Source organism: Mobula hypostoma, chromosome 8, assembly GCF_963921235.1.
Source record: "Mobula hypostoma chromosome 8, sMobHyp1.1, whole genome shotgun sequence".
Classification (NCBI taxonomy): Eukaryota; Metazoa; Chordata; class Chondrichthyes; order Myliobatiformes; family Myliobatidae; genus Mobula; species Mobula hypostoma.
The window spans coordinates 95377655-95390716 of record NC_086104.1 but is presented as its reverse complement, the minus strand read 5'-3'; the positions used below and the strand labels follow the sequence as shown (position 1 = coordinate 95390716).

At 42.9% G+C, this 13062-nt stretch overlaps 1 protein-coding gene across 1 annotated transcript in view; it reads left to right on the top strand.

Annotated features, from left to right (window-relative positions):
- Positions 1-2347, top strand: part of snx5 (sorting nexin 5) — a 76602-nt gene extending 74255 nt beyond the window's left edge. Inside the window, exon 13 of the mRNA XM_063056392.1 lies at positions 1124-2347. Coding sequence (XP_062912462.1) covers positions 1124-1171 — 48 coding nt within the window. The 3' untranslated portion in view covers positions 1172-2347. The remainder of the gene's footprint in view (positions 1-1123) is intronic.
- The last annotated feature ends 10715 nt before the right edge of the window (positions 2348-13062 follow it).

The following is a 13062-nucleotide window of genomic DNA, read 5'->3' as shown; positions in this document are numbered from 1 at the left end:
TGGGGGGGGGTGTGAATGGAGGGGAGAGTTGGGAGAATACGATACAGGGAAAAAGTTATTTTGGTGGGATTGCTTTGTGAGCCATCATGGACTGGTTGGTCTGAATAGTCTCCTTTATCAAGTGGACATGGAGAGGATATTCCCTGTAGAGGGGAAGTCTAGAAGTAGAGGGCACAGTTATAGAATAGAACAGAGATGAGAAGGAATTTCTTTAGCTAGAGAGTGGCGAATCTGTGGAATTCATTGCCATAGACGGCTGTGGAGGCCAAATCATTTGAAGAGAAGGTTGGTAACCTACCACAAGTGTCTAGGAGTACCATTGGAAGCCCTTGCAGGTACGTACCCCACAGAGCAGCACTGGAGGTCAGGAGCAAAGCTGGGTTGGTGGAGCTAGGAGATATCAGCTTGAACTCATTAAAACCTACTGAATATTGAAAGGCCTAGATGGAGTGGACATGGAGGTCATGTTTCCTATAGTGGGGGAGTCTAGGACCAGAGGGCCCAGTCTCAGAAGAGATGGACATCCTGTTAGAACAGAGAGGAGGAATTTCTTTTGCCAGATGGGGGTGAATCTGTGGAATTCATTGCCACACTTGGCTGTGAAGGCCAAGTCATTGAGTGTATTTAAAACCGAGCTCAGTAGGTTCTGGGTTAGTCAGGTCTAATTCTGTTCCTGTGCCTCATGGTCTAACTGAAGTGCCACTGTCTGACAAAACTGCTCTGTTCAATCAGGATCAGGTTTGTTATCACTAATGTGTCGTGACCTTTGCTTTGTGGCGGCAGCACAGTGCAATACATAAAATACTGTCATTTGAAATAAAATATATTTTAAAAAATCAGAGCAAAATGGGGAGGTGGTATTCATGAACCATTCAGAAATCTGATGGCAGAGGGAAAAGGAAATGGTTGCTAAAATTTTGTGTGCATCTTCAGGCTCCTGTACCATCCTCCCTGGTCCCTGACGGTAGGTGAAAAGGGGGCATGTTTGGGGGGGGGGAGGTAGGGCCCCATTCCCACCCCCAGAACGACATAACTCGATTTCCGAAGACTTTGTGCTGCATCAATTCACACTTCACTTCACCTTGCACCATCAAAACAAAATCCCTGTTTCTTTTTGTTTCAGAACAACGTACAGATGCTGCAGAACTGTTTGACCGCACTGAGTAACTAGTGGCGCGTGACTGAATGAGACCGGAGGTCCTCACACCGGCCTTACTTCGCCCACTGAAGGGACTTGATTATAACCTGTGGCCCAAAGTCATTGCTACCCTGGCTGCTGCTGCAGTGACTACCATCACGAGATGGGCTACACGCTGTTGTTTAGCAGTGTGCATCTCTGCTGCGGCTGCTTAGCTCCTGAAATCTTGGATAAAGTGTGAAGTTTTTTTTTTGAAGAAGTTAAGCTTTGATCCACACAAGTGCCTAACCGTTGTGGTACTTCAGAGTTCCAAAATCGAAGCTGGACCAAATTTTGTAAGATAGTGTTCTCCGAAGCAAATTTAGTTTTGATACAAATAGCAAGTGTTAAATGGACCTTCCACAGTAATGCAAGCCTAGATTAATCAAGTGACGGTTCAAATCAAATTGGGCAACTGTTTTAACAATTATTCCATTGAAAGTGTGTGTGAGGACCAATTTTTTTTTCACAACTGAGTCTTCATGTTTGTAACACTGCACTAACAACTTCTAAAACTCGTTCTTTTTCTGATCAAATCCTCTTTTGGTTGGACACGCAGACAAAACGATGTTATTCCATTTGCTTCCTACAGTAAGTACAATTTGCAAAGAGCTGAAGTTGAAATTTAAGCAGTCGCAAGCTTTGCGATGCGACTGCCCAGATGTACCTTGTTTGTAGTTAACACCCCTCTAGTGTCAAATATGCACCTCCACCCCCTCCCCTTTGAACTCTAGCTACAAATCTTCTAACTACTTACTTTGGGTAAAAGCCCTCTGAACTGGACAGCTGCTTGAAAGTAATTATGGCGTGCTTTTTCAGTTTTGCTCATTAGAATCCGAGTGCAAGATATTATTGGGATGACTTCATTACGATGAGTTGGAGGAGGAAGGATTCGTTTAGTTGGGGATTGTAACCCCAGTTCCTAACCTGGTGTCTGCCACATCAGATAACAGTGGATGAGCTTCTGTTGAATTTAGAGAATGTATGCTAGCATTGCTGCCAGTGTCTGCATGTATATCAAACAATATTCCACCCCAAACTTTGGTTCTGGCTTGTTTTTACAGTCGCAGATCTCACTAGTTCTCCCTGAGTTAATCGTATCTCTCCTTGTTCCTTCTCTCTCGTTGCTCCCCTATGTTCTCCACCTTCCCCTGCCCCCACCCCCACCCCTGAGCTGATTTCTCCCTGTTGTTGATCATCCTTTGGTTTAAGACCAGAAGCTTTGTTTTGAAGACAACTGGTTGGTGAGAGTGATGATTAGGTTGGCAGGTAAAGCTCCTGGTGCCTGTTCTGGCCCTCACTGTGATTGGATAGAAGACGAGCAGTGTGCTACAGACAGCATTCCTTCGCTGCACCCCTTCCCCATGCCAATAATGACCAAAAAACATCACTGGTGTTTCTAAGACTTTTTGTATTGTGTATCTGCATTAGAGCATGTTTTTGCCTTGGTGTTTTATCACTGCAAAACCTGTTTGAAGAAATTTGAACAGTAAAATCATTTGAAGCTGCTCTGGTGTCTTTATTTTTATTGTGCTGAAACTGATGATTGTAAGTGTTTAAAAGCTGAGTATACACTCAATGGCCACTTTATTAGGTACACCTATACACCTGCTTGTTAATGCAAACATCGGACTGTGGGTGAAATGTGATCTTTGACTGTAGAATGATTTGTTGGAGCCAGAGTATCTCAAACTGCTGATCTCCTGTGATGCACACCCCCACCCCCCAAAAAAAAAACCACAGGCGTCATACTCTTCCCTCCCCCTCACTACCAGGCTCGTGTGCACGCGCCAGCTGGGTCACCCGAGGGAGAAGAGTCGATGGGTACTGGAAAGGCTACTTTATACCACACTTCAACTAGATGTAACAGCTGTGTAGTGCTTGTCTCCTGTGACTGGTCGCTGCACTCTTTATGAGGAAAATCAAATTACATAGTACTACACTAGGTGATAGCAGGCCACCAGAAGCTCGAGATATCGAAAGCAGGCAGTGAACAGAAAACACACTTCCAGAGGTAAACTTTATTAAAAAAAAGACAAGATATACAAAATATTTACATGAGTAAGAACAATTCAACATTCCAACGTTCTGTTTGGGTTCCAAATCTCAGATTATCAACAAAAACCGAATTCCCGTTTAGTTAGAATCAGTGATATTCACAGAATAGCTTTTGTTACTCCAATTTCTCTAATTAGATCTAGTGTTACTCCCTATTTAAAGATTTACAGACTAACCCTTTTTTTTAAATCCCTAGTAAGAAAACTAATTGAATTCCTTTTCTAAGTATTGTGTTTAACTTCAGTTTCAGTTCAAGTTAGTGTCTACAAATTGAAATTTAAATTCAAAATAATATCTATACAGCTTGATTCACAACAATTCTCCAACATCACAACTTCTAGGCACAGTAAATCTCGTTCGATAACTTATCAAAGTCTTTGCAAACAATCAGTTCTTGCAGAAAATCAAATTCAGATCCTTCAAATGAAAATAAACTTGTACATCCATCCGTATTAAATCCTCTGCGTCAGTACACATTTCGTTCCCGTCTGAGGTGGCTCGCCATCTCGTTCCTTGTTTCATTGGATGAAATAGTGGAACACCCATGGAAAGTCGATTCACAATGCAAATCCCTTGGTGTGATTTAACAGAGCTAATTCACGGTTACGTGGTAGAGATTTTGGACACTCATCTCTGTTGATATTGTCTCGTTACAGCTGCTGCTTTTATACCTGTAGCTTTAATAAATCTTTTATCGCTATCATCACTCCTCCAAGGGTTTCACCCTGAGGTTTCCAAGTAAGTAGGGCAGAGATATTCACTACGAATTCCTCTTTTAACAGTTTATATCCTTAGTTTCTAATAGCTTGCTATGTTTCTCTCGCTTTCCTGCGCTGTGTCAGCCACGCCTCGTTCTCACGTAGCTTTTTAACTCAAGTTCTTCTTTTAAAATTTGGTAAACCTCGTGTTCATTCCTCCGCAGGTGGAGCTTTCTAACATTACATCTTTTGGTTTAATTAACCAGGGTTACATAGGCATCCAGTTGGAGACTAGTACTGGTAACCTGGCTGGGAATTGCCTGTGCTAAGTTCAAAGTTCACGGTAAATTTATGATCAAATTACATATATCCTCACTGGCCACTTTGTTAAGTGCACTCATTAATGCAAATATCTAATTAGCCAGTCCTGTTGCTGCTATTCAATGCATAAAAGCATGCAGACATGGTCAAGAGGTTCATTTGTTCAAACCAAACATCAGAATGGGGAAGAAATGTGATCTAAGTGACTTTGACCGTGGAACAATTGTTGGTGTCAGCTGGGGTGGTTTGAGTATCTCATAAACTGCTCATCTCCTGAGGATTTTCACGCACAACTGTATGGAGAGTTTACAGGGAATGGTATGAAAAATAGAAAAAAAAATTCAGTGAGTGGCAATCCTTTGGATGAAAATACCTTATTAGTGAGAGAGGTTAGAGGAGAATGGCTGATGGAAAGGAGACGGTAACTTAAATAACCACACATCACACAGTGACTGGATGCCACAGTAGTGTAGCTGTTAGTGTGACACTATTACATCTTGGGCCATTTGGAATTTGAGAATTCAGGTTGCCGGCAGGTGGTAAGAGTGGGCTCCCTCATCTCTGACCCTCAATACAGGTGCCCCACAGGGCTGTGTCCTAAGCCCCGACCTTTACTCTCTGTATACCTATGTCTGTGTCGCCATCCACAGCTTCAATTTGCTAATTAAATTGCTGATTACATTGATTGGCCTAATCTCAAATAATAATGAGGCAGCCCACAGAGAAGAAGTCATCACCCTGACACAGTGGTGTCAAGAAAACAATCTCTCAAAGGAGCTGGTTGTGGACTACAGGGGGAATGGAGACAGGCTAACCCCTATCGACATCGATGGATCTGGGGTTGAGAGGGTGAGCAGCTTCAAGTTCCTCAGCATACACATTACCAAGGATCTCACGTGGCTGTACATACTAGTCCTGTGGTGAAAAGAAACACAACAGCATCTTTCACTTCAGAGGGTTGAAGTTTGGTATGGGCCCCAAATCCAAAGAACTTTCTAGGGACACAATTGAGAGCATCCTGACTGGCTGCATCACTGCCTGGTATGGGAACTGTACTTCCCTCAATCGCAGGACACTGCAGAGAGTGGTGGGGACAGCCCAGTGCATCTGTAGATGTGAACTTCCCACTATTCAGGACATTTACAAAGACAGGTGTGCAAAAAGGGCCAGTAGGACCATTGGGGACCCGAGTCACCCCAACCACAAACTATTCCAGCTGCTACCATCCAGGAAACGGTACCCCAGCATAAAAGCCAGGATCAGCAGGCTCCGGGACAGCTTCTTCCACCAGGCCATCAGACTGATGAACTCATGCCAATACAATTGCATTTCTATGTTATATTGAGTGTCCTGTTGTACACACTATTTATTATAAATTACTATAAATTGCACATTTAGATGGAGGTGCAAGTTAAAGATTGTTACTCCTCATGTATATGAAGGATGCAAGTAATGAAGTCAATTCAATTCAATTCCAGTGCTGTCTGTAAGGAGTTTGTACATTCATTCCCTGTGACCATGTGGGTTTCCAAAAATGTACTGGTTAGTGGGATCAGCTGTCCTTGTAAATAGTTCTGTGATTAGGCTAGTGTGAAATTGGGAGTTGCTGGGCAGTGTGGCTCATTGGCCCTGTGCCTCGCTTGTATCTTTAATTAAGTGTAATGTTAATGTTTCAACTCGCTCACTCTTTGTCAGGAAGATGAAAAATCTTGCGCATTTGACAAATGTCGTCCATGTGAAATGTGACCTCGGTGTCTCTGTCCACAAACCTGACTCGAGTGGTCAGGACAGACATGGTGGGCTGAAAAGAATACTCTGTAGACTGTCTGCCACAGTGCAGCACTTGGTTTGGCCCTGGTATATTTAAAAAAAAATGCAGATACTGTAAAGCTGAAATAAAAGCAGAGAACAGCAAAGACAAGATGCTCCTGATGCTGGAATCTGCACCCAAGAACAAAGAAAGGACTCTGGGTCATGCAGTGTCTGTGGGAGTTTGTTGTGGTGAAGAACATAATGTCAGGGTTTCAGGATGAAAGTCTGTGTTAGGACAGGGAATGAAAAGGGAAGATGGACAGTAAGGGGAGAACGGAAAGGCTGAAATAAGATTGCTTTTCTTAGCACAGGCATGGAGTGTAAAGAAGACAGGGCCAGGAGCTTTCCCTGAGTTCATAGAAAAAATAACATTCTTAATCTCATCAGTAGTAAAGGAAGTTTCTAACATAGAACATATATCATGTGATTTCTTAGGGAAGTCTAGGTTATCTAAAAAGTCACACATATGTTTAGAATCTCGTGGAGATTCTGATTGATTTAAAGAGGAATAAAAATCAAAGAAGGATCGATTAATCTCAGCTTGATCAAATGTCAGTTGATCTTTTTGATTATAAATCTGATTAATTTGAAGTTTAATGGAGTTAGCCTTCAACTGATTAGCCAACAGTTTACCAACTTTGTCACTATGTATATAAAATTCACTTCATGTCTTCATTAGTTGATTTGCAATAGAGGACGAAAGTAATAAACTGTGTTCCATTTGAAGTTCAGTTCTTTGTTTATACAGCTTCTCAGAAGGAGCTGTAGCATATTTCTTATCTATTTCCTTAATCTTGTCCACAAGAGCAAGCTCTTCCTTCTTCAACCTTTTCCTCAAAGCAGCAGGGTACAAAATAGTCTAGCCACGAATATAAGCTTTGAAGGTATCTCAAAGGGTGTTCATGGATATATCCTCTGTACTGTTAATTGTAAAAAAAAAGATCAATCTGTTCATTCATGAAGTTAACAAAATCCAAGTCCTGAAGCAACAGCGAATTAAAACGCCATTGTCTATTGTTATGAGCATTGGCCAATAATTTAATAGAAAGCTTAAGTGGAGCATGGTCCGAAATGGTTATAGAGTCATATTAACATTTAACTACCAAAGAAATAAGACGAGAGTCAATAAAAAAAAATCAATTCTTGAGTAAGAGTGATGAACGTGTGAAAAAAAAGAGAAGTCTTTTTCCTGGGGATGTAAAAACCACTAACTGTCCGTCGACCCTGAATCTGAGAGAAATGAATTAATCAAGGTTGCGGATTTATTGGGTGCAGTCCGTATAGGGACCGAACGGTCCAATAGTGGGGATAAACAAGTATTAAGATCTCCGCCCCAGATTAGTGTAAACTCATTCAAATTTGGAAACATATTAAATAAAGATTTATAAAATTCCAGACAGTCCGAGTTTGGAGCATAAACGTTAACCAGAACTACCTTTTTATTAAAAAGTAAACCACTAACCAGTAAAAATCTACCATTCGGATCAGAGATAATATCCTGTTGCACAAATGTAATTGAGGGATCTATTAAAATAGAAACTCCTCTAACTTTGGCATTAGAATTCGAGTGGTATTGTTCATCCTTCCAGAACTTAAAAAAACGTAATCTGTCCCCCCTCCGCACATGAGTCTCTTGTACAAATAAAATATGTGCTTTACGTCTCTGGAATACTTTGAAGACTTTTTTCCTTTTAATTGGATGATTAAGACCGTTAGTATTCCAAGAGACAAAATTAATAGTAGGATCAGTAACCCCGAAAGTCAACCCTCAAATAAAGGGAGGATTGACAATAGATTCAACCCACGAACCTGGAAAGGGAACAGAGTAAAACAGGAGATAACGAGAAAGACGACGCAAAAAATACTTCAATAATATGAGTAGCCCAAGAAGAAAAAAAACCTAAAACGTGAAGACCCCCCCACCCCGCCCTGCAACCCCAAAGCTAAATCTAAAATAGACTAGACAGATAGAAGCTAGCACTAAATCTACCCCCATGACTTCCGATAAATGCCCAGTAAAAGCGTATATATAAAAAAGATCAACTAAAGTTGAAAAACAGTAGAAAAGTGAAAAAATCAAGAAGTACACCGACTAAAATGGAAAAGATATAATACAAAGAAAAATAGATATATATAAAAAAACTGGTGACATTCACCAAACAGTATAATTAGGAAAAGAGATGAAATATCTGCATACACTAGCAAAAAAAATTACTTAGTTTAAGGCTTCCAGGTATGTACGAAAAATGATGCTGTGGGAGTGGCCACCCAGAGTCCCCAGGGAAGAAGAAGAAATGACGCAGTTAAAAAAGAGTTTGGCAGCCTTATTAATTAAACAAAAAAAATTTCTGCCCTCAGAGCAAAAAAAAAAAACCAGACAAGTTAATACCCTTCAATCAGACACTGATAATTTAACAGTGAGATTAGGATGTTGAAGGCGAGAGTTGATCCAGATAGCTGGATCTGATGGGAGGGGAGAGTGGGTCATGGGGGAAGAGAAGGAGGAGGGGCACCGGGGGAAGGGATAAGCAGTTGAGAAGAGGTCACAGGCCAGAGTGGGGAAATAAAGAAGGGGGGAGGGGAAAAGTTACTGGGAGTCAGAGAAGTCGATGTTCATGCTGTCAGGTTGGAGGCTACCTAGATGAGGTGTTGCTCCTCCGACCAGAGGGTGGCCTCATCACGGCAGAAGAGGCGGCATTGGACCGACATGTCGGAATGGGAATCCGGACAGGAATGGAAATTGTTGGATGCTGGGAAGTTCTGCTTTTTGCAGGTGGAGCTGAGGTGCTGGACAAGGTTGTCCCCAATCTACTTTGGGCCTCACTAATGTAGAGGAGGCCACATTGGGAGCACTGGATATAGTCGATGACCCCAACGGATTTGCAGGTGAAGTGTTGCCTCGGTTGAAAGGACTGTTTGGGGCCCTGAATGGAGCTGAGGGAGGAGGTGAATGGGCAGGTGTAGCATTTCTGCCACTTACAGGGATAAGTGCCAGGAGGGAGATTAGTGGGGAGGGACAAATGGGCAAGGGAATCGTGGAGGGAGCGATCCCTGTGGAGAGTGGAGGGAGATGAAGATGTCTTTGGTGGTAGGATCCCATTGAAGATGGTGGAAGTTGTGAAGAATGACCTGTTGGATGTATAGGTCGTTAAGGACTCGAGGAATTCTCTCCCTTTTAGGATGGTGGGAAGGTGAGGTGAGAGCGGAAATGGAGGTGATGGTGGAGGAAGGGAAACCCTGTTCTTTGAAGAAGGAGGATATCTCTGATGTCCTGGAAAGGAAAGCTTCATCCTGGGAACAGATGTGGCAGATTGAGAAAAGGGAATGGCATTTTTACAGGAGACAGGGTGGGAAGAGATATAGTCAAGTTAACTGGGAATCAGTGGATTTTTAAAAGATATCAGTAGACAGCCTGTCTCCAATGATGGAAACGGAGAAATCAAGAAAGGGGAGGGAGGTGTCAAAAATGGACCAAGTGAATTGAAGAGCAGGGTGGAAGTTAGAGGCAAATTTGATGAAGTTGATGAGCTCAGCATGGGTGCATGAAGCAGCACCAATGTAGTCATCAATGTAGCACAGGAAGAGTTGAGGAGTATAACCGGGGAAAGCTTGGGGCATGGACTGTTTTATATAGCTAACAAAAAGGCTGGGACCATGGTTACACCTTGAGTTTGGAAAAAGTGGGAGGAATTGAAAGGGAAATTTTTGAAGGGGAGTACCATTTCTGCCAGGTGGAAGAGGATGGTGGTGGAAAGGAACTGGTGAGGTCTGTTTTCAAGTTAGTAGCTGAGAACTTTAAGGCCTCCTTCTGGGAGATAGAAGTATATAGGGACTGAACATCCATGGTGAAAATGAGGCAATCAGAGATCAAGAGCATGAGAAGTGTTGCGGATGTAGGTGGGAAGGGACTGAACCAAGGGGGATAAAATGGAGTTGTGGTATATGGACATGAGTCCAGTGGGGCAGAAGCAGACAGAAACAAGGGCCTACCTGGAGAGTCAGGTTTGTAGATCTTGGATAGTAGGTAGAAACAGGCAGTGTGGGGTAAGGGAACCATGAGGTTTGTAAATAGGAGATTCCAGAGTTGATGAGGTTGGTGATGGTGGTGGAGACAATGTCCTGGTGGTCCAGAATGGTGTCGTTTTCAAGAGGTAAGTAAGAGGAAGTGTCTGATAGTTGCTGCCTGGCCTCAGCAAGCTGGAGGTCAATCTGCCGCACCCTCTGTCTGTGGGTTTGATGGTGAGGTTTGGATCGGTGCAGGGAGAATGGAGAGCAGAGCCTTCAGGAGGGGCAAGGTTCAGAAAAGAGAGAGGAGTACTGACGTTGAGCTGGTCAATGTCTCGTCAGCAATTAAAGATGAAAAGATCCACAGCAGGCAAAGGGCCAGTGCGGGTTGTCTAAAAGAGCAGGAGGGTTGGAAGCGGGAGAAGGGATCATCGGTGCGGTGTGGGGAATTTTTGCCAAAGAAGCGGGCTTGGAGATGGAGGCAACATCGTGGCAAGTGCGTAACTCACTGAGGGGACAGAGGTAAGGCCCTTGCTGAGGACAGAAAACTCTGCCTCAGAGGGGAAGGTCAGAGGGAATGGTGAAGACCCAGCAGGGATTAGAGCTCAGATCGGGGGGGGGGGGGTAGGGGGAGAGAGCATCAGAGGAGAGTGGCTAATAAGGTAAATAATCTTGTAGAGGTTGACAGGCATGATGTGACAGGCATCACTGAGTCGTGACGGTAAGAAGCTCATAGCTGGGAACTTAACACCAAGGATACACCTTGTATCGAAAGGACAGGCAAGTAGGCAGAGAGGATGGGTGACTCTGCTGGTAAAAAATGAAATCAAATCGTTAGAAAGAGGTGATGAAGGATGGAAGATGTAGAATCCTTGTGGGCAGAGTTAAGAAACCATAAGGGTGAAAGACTCTGTGGAAGTTATATACAGACCCCCAAAAGGTAGACAGGATGTGGAATATAAATTTCAATAGGAAATACAAAAGGCATGTAATAAGGGCAATGTTACAATAGTCATGGGGGATTTCAATATGCAGGTAGATTGCAAAAAAAATTAGGTTGGTGCTGGATCCCAAGACAGGGAATTTGAAGAATGCCTATGAGAATGCTTTTTAGAGCAGCTTGTGCTTGAGCCCACCAGAGAAAAAAGCAATTCTGGATTGGGTGTTGTATAATGAACCACATTTGATTAGGGGGCTTAAGGTTAAGGTAAAGGAACCCCTAGTTTGCAGTTTGAAAGGGAGAAGATAAAGTCAGATGTATCAATATTACAGTGGAGTAAAGAGAATTACAGGGCATGAGAGAGGAGCTGGCCAAAGTTGATTGGAAGGGGACACTAGCAGGGATGACAACAGAGCAGCAATGGCTGGAGTTTCTGGGGGCAATTCAGAAGGTGCTGGATGGATACATCCCAGAGATGAAGAAGTATTTCTAAAGGGAGGTTGAGGCAAGCGTGTCTTACAAGGGAAGTCAAAAACAGCATAAAAGCAAAAGAGAAGGCATATATTATTGCAAAAATTAGTGGGAAGTTAGAGAATTGAGAAGCTTTAAAAAAACAACAGAATGCAACTAAAAAAAACCACAGAGAAAAGATGAAATATGTAGCTAAAGTAGCCAATAATATCAAAGAGGATACCTAAAGTATTTTCAGATATATAAAGAATAAAAACGGGGCAAAAATGGTTATTGAACAGCTGGAATGTGATCCTGGAGAGGTAGCAATGGGGATGGGGCAAAGAAATGGCGGATGAATATAATACTATAAGTATTTTGCATCAGTCTTCACTGTGGAAGACACTAGCAGTATGCCAGAAATTTGAATGTGTCCAGGGGCAAAAGTGAGTGTAGCTGCTATTACTGAAAGGTGTTTGGGAAGCTGAAAGGTTTGAAGGTAAATAATTCACCTGGACCAGATGGACTACACTCCAGATTTCTGAAAGAGGTAGCTGAAGGAATTATAGCCATTAGTAATGATTTTCAATAATCACTAGATTCTGGAATGGTTCTGGAAGACTAGAAAATAGCAATTATCACTCCACTCTTTAAGGGCAGAAGGTGAAAGAAAAGAAATTATAGGCCAGTTAATCTGACTACAGTGATTCAGAAGAGGTTGGAGTCCTTTATTAAAGATGAGGTTTCTAGGTACTTGGAGGTGCATGATAAAATAGGCTAAAGTCAGCATGGTTTTCTTAAGGGGAAACAGGTAGCATAGACAGCGGATGGTGTTTATCTGGATTTTCAGAAGGTCCTTGACAAGATGCCACACATGAGGCTACTTGACAAGGTAAGAGCCCATGGTGTTACAGATAAGATACTAGCAGGGAGAGTAAATTGGCTGACTGGAAGGAGATAAAGAGTCGGAATAAAGGGGATCTAATCTGGATGGCTGCTGGTAATGAGTGGTGTTCTGCAGGGGCCGGTTCTGGGACCACTTCTTTTCATGTTGTACGTCAGCCATCTGGATGATAAATTGATGGCTTTACAGCCAGGTTTGCAGTTGGGTGGCGGGGACAAGTAGTGTTGAGGAAGCAGGGAGGCTACAAAAGGACTTAGATTAGGACTTCTTCAGATAGACATACCTCAAAGAGACAACAGTGAGGCAGCAATCATAAACACAAGAAATTCTGCAGATGCTGGAAATCCAGAGCAACGCACATACACACAATGCTGGGGAACTCAGAGTCTTTGCAAATGAATAAACAGTTGACGTTTTAGGCTGAGCCCCTTTATCAGTGCTGGAAAGGATGGGAGTAGAGGCCAGAATAAGAAGGTGGGGCAGGGGAAGGTAAAGCAAACTAGAAAGTGATAGATGAAACCAGGTGAGTGCGGGAGGGAGGGGGATGAAGTAAGAAACTAGGAGGTGATAAGTGGAAAGGCAAAGGACTGGAGACGAAGGAATCTGATAGGAGAGGAGAGTGGATCACAGGAGACCGGGGAAGAGGAGGGGCACCGGGGGGTGGTGATAGTCAGCTAAATAGAAGAGGTAACAGGCT